This window comes from Rhagoletis pomonella, unplaced genomic scaffold (genome assembly GCF_013731165.1).
Source record: "Rhagoletis pomonella isolate Grant_MI unplaced genomic scaffold, Rhpom_1.0 Rhpom_scaffold_04844, whole genome shotgun sequence".
NCBI lineage: Eukaryota > Metazoa > Arthropoda > Insecta > Diptera > Tephritidae > Rhagoletis > Rhagoletis pomonella.
In genome coordinates, this window is record NW_023463392.1 from 1 (window position 1) to 8,286 (window position 8,286).

Consider the following 8,286-nt stretch of genomic DNA (forward strand, 5'->3'; position numbering starts at 1 on the left):
AAAAAGACGTTGTATCGAATGTGGCCTTGTCACCTGTGACATCAACTGGTGTAATAAAAAATGCATATTATGCGGTAGCCTAGACCATGTATCTACTGAGAAGCTCGCCTGCACTGTGTGTGGGAGAGAAAGAACTACCTAAGAATCGTTAAAAACTTGTCCAGGCATGAAAAAATCAAAACCTTTTTTTCTGACGATCGCAACTGAGGACACAGACTTTCCTTCGATTTCAGAAAGCAATGATAATTAAAAAAAAATATATTAAAATACAGTTCAATTGCATGTAAAATAATGTACATTTATAAAGCACCAGCAGAACGAGCAGCAAATAGGGAAATCAGGGTAAAACCCCCTGGGAATCTGTTCTAGATCAACCAGATATCCTAAACTGACAGTTACCGAAACGGAGAAATTTATTACTGAATTATTGTAGGGATATACAAAACATTAAACAAAAGCTTGGCCAAAATATGATTCAGGAAGATTTGCATACGATAAATAGGGGAACTGATCGTCATTATCATGTATAACATATGCAAATATTTAGTCTTTCAAATCCAACATATTCACCTTTCATGAAGCAATCCATTGAAATGTTATACTTACACTCTAATATTAGGAAAAAAACACAGGGGATGATGGCTATGGCGTCCGCGGCCATATGTTATTTCTAAACGCAACTTTTGGAATCTGAATGGTATACTTTTAAAAACGAAATTTTATCTTGTAATGGCTTCGATCTTGACCTATCCTTCCCAAACAAGCACCATTTTCTTTGAGGGGAAGACTGGCCGCATTATATTGATTTCCACCCATTTTCCATAATGGTCACACATGAAGGACACAGGTGCCTGGCCCAAAAAAAACCTCTATTTGAAAGTTTACGACAAATCAATCTTGAACCAAACCTTGTTGATATTCATATTCAATAAAAAGAATGGAAAAACGAAATATGCGAACCATAAAAATGAATCCCCACCACAAAAGAATTTGTGGAAAATTCGAGTTCCTTCTGGAAACACCTTCTTACCAATTAATAAAGAAGTAATCAGACGGGGCAAGGCAAAAAATGTCTGGGCCTTGCGATGTCCACTATAGCTGTCATGTAAAGGAGCGCAAATTCGGCCACAATTCGCAACAATCTAGCCATAATCCGCATCAAAGCGAGGTTCTCCAACATCTCGATCATTTGCGCCCTCGCCCCGACGGACGAGAAAGACGAAGCATCCAAGGATCTCTTTTATGAGCGCTTGGAGAACACATACGACCGCTGCCCCCTCACGATATGCAATCATTCTTGGCGATTTCAATGCCAGGGTGGGTAAGGACAAAAACGCCCTATAACGGACTGAGGCTGCATCTTCTATTGCCAATAAATCAAATTGGTATTGTCTGTTAGGAAAGTATGTTTGGAGAGTTTCTCTTCTAGAGATTTTCTTTACCACTCTAATATGGTTGACCATTGATTCTTTTTCCCATGCTGCGCATCTAGATTTGTCTGAATACGTATGTTTTCACAATTGTATGGCCCAACATGCCATATTTTAAGCATTGCCTAATGGCGGAATCATAAAATCTACATGGAGTATAATCTAGAATAATATATTTTGGTACTTATTTGCCTGAGAAGCCTAACTTAACCGTAATTGTAGGGGCATATGTGTTATCCTCAGTTCTACGCGTAAAATGTTTTACTGACAAAATCGAAGTACTGGAAATGGTACTAGCTATTACCGCTATAACCGCATAAAGACGATAAACTTAAATACATACTTATATTTGTGGCTCAACTGATGGCTATGTCCATCAGGAGGACTTCGAAGTCGTCCACAATAGCACACTTTACTAAGCTTGAAACTAAGAGCCTTATTCTGTATCACGAACGATAGGTAACACGAACGATTCGTCTGCAGAGGAAAGCTTCAAAAAATAGTCCGGCGGCATCATTCTAGGCGGTTTAAAAGCAACCGAGACCAATGCAACGTTATATATGAAAAGCAAGACGAAGACGACCGATAGAGTAATAAATCGCAATCAGAGAAGTGGTCATCTGCAGGGGAATCGTTCGTGTTGCCAATCGTTCGTAAAACAGAATAAAGCTCTAAACACATCGAAGACATCACCACACGACACGGCATTAAGGTTTTATCTACATAATCTAAACGCCTTGTTGACAACGACATGACTTTTTTGAACACGGCAGCGACACATGAATTTGTTTGAGTTTGACATAAAAGTAGAGGAAGAATCTTATCTGTCGCTAGAAAAATAGAAATAGATCCAATCTGGCTAGATTTTTGGCTGTCGCAGAGTTGCCGTGTTGTCGCCAAAATAATTATCTACATAAGAGTACGTGTTAAAATAATTTGACAGCTGTGGTTCGTAGCCCGTCGTATCTAATTTATCAGTACAGTTATTACGCAGTATACTTGATTCAAATGCAGAATAGTCAAGGTAAAAATTGGGTTAATCATATGTCTATCGGCCAAATGTAATTTTATTTTATTTTTTTTTTTTTATAAAAATGAAATCGGATATCGCTACTTGTGACAACAATGCTGACCGTTAGATAAGTAAACTAAATTGGCAGTGTGTGAACACCGAAATCCGAAAAAAAAGATTTTAATCGACTCAATTAAAATCCTGTATGAACACTGTACTAAATTTCCCTTATTAATGACACTTACCAAGCAAACAGCACTTGTTGGAAATACCAGTATATGCGTGCATGTCACATCTTGAGGTGTTGATAGCGGATTTTGCATTGAAATTTGCGAAAACCTTTCATCCGGTGTGAATTGATCAGGCATCACGCGTAGCTTAGAATCAGGCTCCAGTGTCACCAAGCACGCGCTGAGTATGCCTGGAGGATACATTAATGAGCACTGCTTGCAGATGTCCTTCAGTTGTTTGGAAGCCTTCTGCAGATTTTGTTTACTCAGCAAAGAGCTCCAAGATTTTAGTTCGCTGTGTCCGATGCGTCCAATACGGCCGACCACCAACCGCCATGGATGCGCCGTCTGTGAGATTAATCCCATAATGAAATCCATCAACTTCTTTAGCCCCACACGTCGCGCTGGTGCCTTTCGTCTTCGTGTACGATTTGGTACATCGATATTGATTATAATCTTTTCGAACATCTCTCCACGATCATCGGTAACAGTGGCCAACAACCAACTCTGATCTTCGCTCAGACAATAGTTGCAATACATCACAGAATACTTTTGTTCATTCAGCGCACGCATGCTAGCGGACTGGCGTGAGAAATCCGTTTTGTCATTTTTTTCATGCATTGGAGCCAACACATAAGGTGGCGTATACATTTTGTATGGCTGCCGGTTCTTATCCTCTTTACTCTTTAGGAATGCTTCCATATTGGCGGCTGTGCCGAACCCGGTTAGACTCTTCACGGCCTGCGCGTGCACCAAATGGCGCCGGCATTGTGAGAAAATATTCAACGCCAAGCACCTGATTTCATCCGAGAAACGTTTACGCGATCGAGAACGTCCTAATTCGACTATTGATTCCAAGGAAATCATTTGGATGTTCATGTTAGCGCGAACAGAGTCTGGTATGGATTTTAATAGTTCTGCGTAGCAACGCAGCAAAGCAATACAAGCTAACCGCTCCAATTCGGGTGAATCCGAACCAAAGGTAAATGGCTCAACTATGTAAAGCACTATCGCCGGTGGATTTACGTCCTCCATTGTTTCGCCCATGCCCAATGGATCGCTAAGTACAATTGGTGGTTTTGCATCTGCTTTGATATCTGGCTTCATGTCAGTAGATTCTGGAGCATTTTGTTGTTGTTGCTGATGTTGTTGCTGTTGTTGTTGCTGTTGTTGTTGCTGATGTTGTTGCTGTTGTTCCACACCTTCCATTTTCGGTGAGTTATGCAATTTTTCTGCATCAACGCCTCCCATTCCACTAGTACCTGTGGGACTAGTTGTACCACGCTCACGTCCACCTCCCGGTTGACAGCTATTGCTTTCTGGTGGATTTAGTAAAGTTTTGTCCCCGGGGATGCGGTTGAGGTACGGTACGATTTGATTATGAAATGCGCTCGCATAGAGTCGTATTTTCTCAGCTAATTGCGAATCATCTAACGTTCGCAGCCAATCATCTAAAGGTGTGCTAGTTGGTGTGTTATCTGTAGGCGCGCGAGGACCTACAGTCAGCAGGCCATCCCAGCCTCGAATAGGAGTATGACGACCCAACTTACACATTTCATAGGTCGAGCTCAATTCTCGAAAATATGTTCTCGTATTGTCCACCGCAAAGTCAGTTTCAGGACAGACCACCAAATAGACAATGTCGCGTGCATATGCATAGGGCTCTAGCAGAAACTTATCCCAGTAGTGGATAGCGAGTGGGGCTACCGAGACCCAGTCCTTGTCATGACCGACAATTACCGACGGTATAGGTTGTGGCTCACACTGACCAGAGGCACGCCCCGCTAATCGATGAAATTGGCGCCATGTTAGTGGTCCACTTACAGTGTAAGTAGCATCTTTACTACCGGCCGCGCTTCGCGACTTCGAATGGAATGCATTTTGCAACATGGGCTGCACGAAATTCATTGTACGCACTATCTCTTTGTTGCTGCGTGAGAAACCAACTGGAATGTACGGCCATTTGTGAACTGTTAGCCGGCTGCCAAACAAGTGCTTATAACGACGTGTAGAGGCAGATCCCGCTGTATGGAAAGGAGATAGTTGTTGCTGGCCACCAAATTCATTTACATCCATACGATTGCTCTCAAAAGCCAGTCTGGCTTGTTCTAACGCAAGACATATTACATCGTTAGCGTCTACGAATTCTAGAACATTTGAGATCGCAGCTACAGATTGCGGCTGTCGGCTTTGTCTAGCCAACCGATGTCGGTGACGTTGCAACGCACGATGTATGGAACTGCTGGACGTTTGAATTATAGAGCACTGTTCCAGTAGCAAATCGAATATGACATGTGCGTTTTGGAGAGCATGCGCGTCTGGTTGCGCATGTTGCCCCTTTTCTGCTTGTGTAGGTACCAAAGGATTACCGCTCTTTATAGGCAATGAGGAGGCGCTCAAAGCTGAGCCTGATGGTGTTAATGCTGTTGCTAAGTTTGCTACGATGGAAGGCAATGATTGTTTTTTATTACGGCCGGGATCCTCGGCTACGCCTGTGATCTCCATTTCATCCTCGTAAAAGAGACCAGCTCTAAATGCAAGTCGTCTATTAACTACTGCACTGAAACCGCAGGTGCAATCTACAGGGTCGTCATCCACGTAGCCCGTAAAATGTTGATTACTGCCGGGTGTGGCCGATGAAGAAGATGAGCCTGACCCCGTGTGCCCAGATGTTCCTGGTAAAGACGCTGGTGAATCCAAAGCACTTCCGCAACCAAAAGCACTCAACATGCGCATGTTTGCTCCACCCACACTGCTGCTACCGCCACCACCGCTTGCACCTATACCAGCAGTACCAATACTACTGTTGCCATTCGCTGACGGTGGCAACGGGTTGAAGCTTCCGCCCGGCAGCGGCACGTAAACACCAGAGTCTGCACCTCGTATGTTGCCTACTTTCTGGGAATCCGCATTGCACACACATACAGTGCTGCTGTCGAAGTTGTGGTCTCGGAATACATTTAACGCAGTATCATACAGCAAAATGTTGACGATTAGTGAACTCACTTCGGGCAACTCTCGAGCGGCGACCGCCCCTGTCGTTACGCTACCTGATACAAGATTACCGGCAGCGCTCATTGGTCTAGGAAGATGTGTTGAAGGCATTCCAACGCTTTGTGGAGTTCGCGGATGCTCTTGTGAATGATACTGTTTATTTAAATACGAAGAAGTTGAAGTGGCCGGACTAGCCACCGCCATTTCATAGGGTGGCGGCGGATGGCGCTGTGGCTGCATCATGGGGAACGGAACCACTGATGCAGGCGCTGGCGATATTGGCGACATGCCAACTCGTTGCATCATTTGCTGCATGCCTGCGCTGACGGACGTATTTGTGAGTGCCGCTTGCGGACAATTCAACTGGTTCAGCAATAAGTTATTGCCGCTGCTGCCGCCACCACCACCGCTGTTCAATGGCGTGGGCACGGTGTTGGTGTGCATGGGTGATGGGATGGGTCCCAAAGGTGTTCGCGGCTGCTGGAGAGGTGTGCGTGGCGCTGCTGTTAGCAGTTCATGTAACTGTTGATGTTGTTGTTGTAGTTGTTGCTGTTGTAATTGCTGTTGCTGCTGAGCCGCCGCCGCCTGAGCAGCCACTACCGCGCGAGATTTCTGCGTCGTCCAAGAGGGCTTGTAAGTGCAGTTGCTTGGCAACGACAGCAGTGGCAGCATCTGGCTCGGTAAATTCGTAAGGGGAGCGTACTTGGATGATCCCACGAATTTTGCACGTTTCGGCGGTCGGTAAACATAAGACCAGTCCTCGATTGGCTCCTCCACAGGACTGCCCAATTCAACAGAATATTCTTGTTTTACCTTAATGATACTTCCCATTCCCGTCTCCAAGTTAGCTGACATGGTAGTCGATGCAGTGATCACACTGAGATCCGTCATTTGGATATCCATTTGGCACGGACTGGAATTGGGATGGTGTTGCTCGTGCGAAGGAGGCGTAGGAAACATCTTTGTTAAATCCTCCGCTTGTATCATACTGGGGCCGCCGGTACCGCCACCATTGTTGCTACTACTATTTATCAAAGAGTTCGTGACATTGGTTGTATTACTGCAGTTTTGTAAAGCAGTAATAGCAACCGCACCGGCGGCAACCGCAACTGCAACTGCAGTGCTTCGTTTAAGGTCATCAATGGTAGTCGTAGAGGCGGTACCATTGGAAGGATTGTTCGAGTCGGGTGGGGTGTGTATTTGAACACTGCCGCAGTCGTCATTCGAGGTTTCGAACAGCTGCTCCAGGTCATTCATTGTTGGGTTTAAACCTTCAGCTGTGTAAAGGTTTCCACTGGCGCTGCTCTTGCCCTCCTTACAGGGTGATGCTGTACCCTGCAGTGCATCCGTTGCTTGTATGTCCAGGCTTTGGAAGTAACCACTTGCACTACTGTTCCCATCAATGGTCGTACTGCTGCCATTGGCATTTGCCATATTGGCTCCATGGGAAGCTATTCCCACCAAGCCGCCACTTACAACTCCACCCATTGAGGTTGCATCCATTGTAGTACCGCCGAGCGGGTTCACGGAAGCGTCTATGGATAGTAGCTGTGAGCCGTACAATGAGCCTGGTGATGGCATCAGAGGCTTGGAGTGTGTATGACCTTCGTATAAATTTTTGGTGCACATGGTGCGACACGGTTTAGCCGCTTCATTTAGTTTGAACCGTTTCATTGGATGGTTCGCCCTGAAAGAGTGAAATTTAAATTTGAATACAGATGACAACACCAAAGAAAGTGATATTTGATGCATATATTTTTGAATGTGTATTTGAGACCTCACCGCTGGTGCCATATTAGTAAACATACGGCAAATTAAGACAATTCTCAAACACTGATTTTTACTTTCAGAGCCAAAAGATAGAAATGAACATAAGCTTAACTGCAATTTCCCCTTATTAACTCTGAACTTGAGGTTATTTTGGTTTACCCCTTTCCCAAAATACTCACCATGCATTCTGAAACGTAAAGTCGTACAAAACATCAAATTTTGAGCAATCATCATTCGCGAAACTATCGATATCCTTTACTTTGATTTCAGGCATCTTAAAAGATTTCCAGTAATCATTGATCGCGTCTGCAGCTGAAATACCAGATGCCGCAGACACCATAGGGAGGCCGTTACGAGTACAAGCACCCGCCATGGATGTTGAACCATAATCTGGCTCAGTTTTAACTTGCTCAGTGCTGAATAGTGGTAAAGACGTTTGCTGCAACTCAAATTTCTTGATTGTTATGCTGCCACATTGAGGGACAGCGGTCTCCGCGGATGAGCCCAGTATTTGTGCTTGTGGCCCTTGGTGTTGTTGCTGATGCTGTTGCTGGCTAGAAATAGTGGGTGTATTGCGACCTACACTCGGCGGTTGTGGCACGCTGCCAGGGCCATTCGGTCCAAGGCCACCCATACCGCCGTTGCCACCCTCAACAGATGGCGGCGGCTCAACGCTTGGCGTCGGCCGCACATACGGTGACGTTGTGATGCTTTTATTATCATGCTGGTCGGTGGGCGTAGGCGCCGGCGTGTTCTTGTCCAACAAATGATCTATGGGTGTTGATGGTTGTTGCAAATTCGAAACGGAAGGAGGTGCGCGTGGACTCATCGTCATTAGCTGTAAAAGTAG

The 8,286-nt window shown here is 45.0% G+C and overlaps 1 protein-coding gene across 1 annotated transcript in view; it reads right to left on the reverse strand.

Moving 5' to 3' along the window:
* Window positions 1-2,540: 2,540 nt before the first annotated feature.
* Window positions 2,541-8,286, reverse strand: part of LOC118754885 (mediator of RNA polymerase II transcription subunit 13-like) — a gene marked incomplete at its 5' end in the record, with an annotated part of 11,062 nt that continues 5,316 nt past the window's right edge. Inside the window, 2 exon segments of the mRNA XM_036489758.1 lie at window positions 2,541-7,353; window positions 7,616-8,274. Of these exon segments, the coding sequence (XP_036345651.1) occupies window positions 2,541-7,353; window positions 7,616-8,274 (5,472 nt within the window).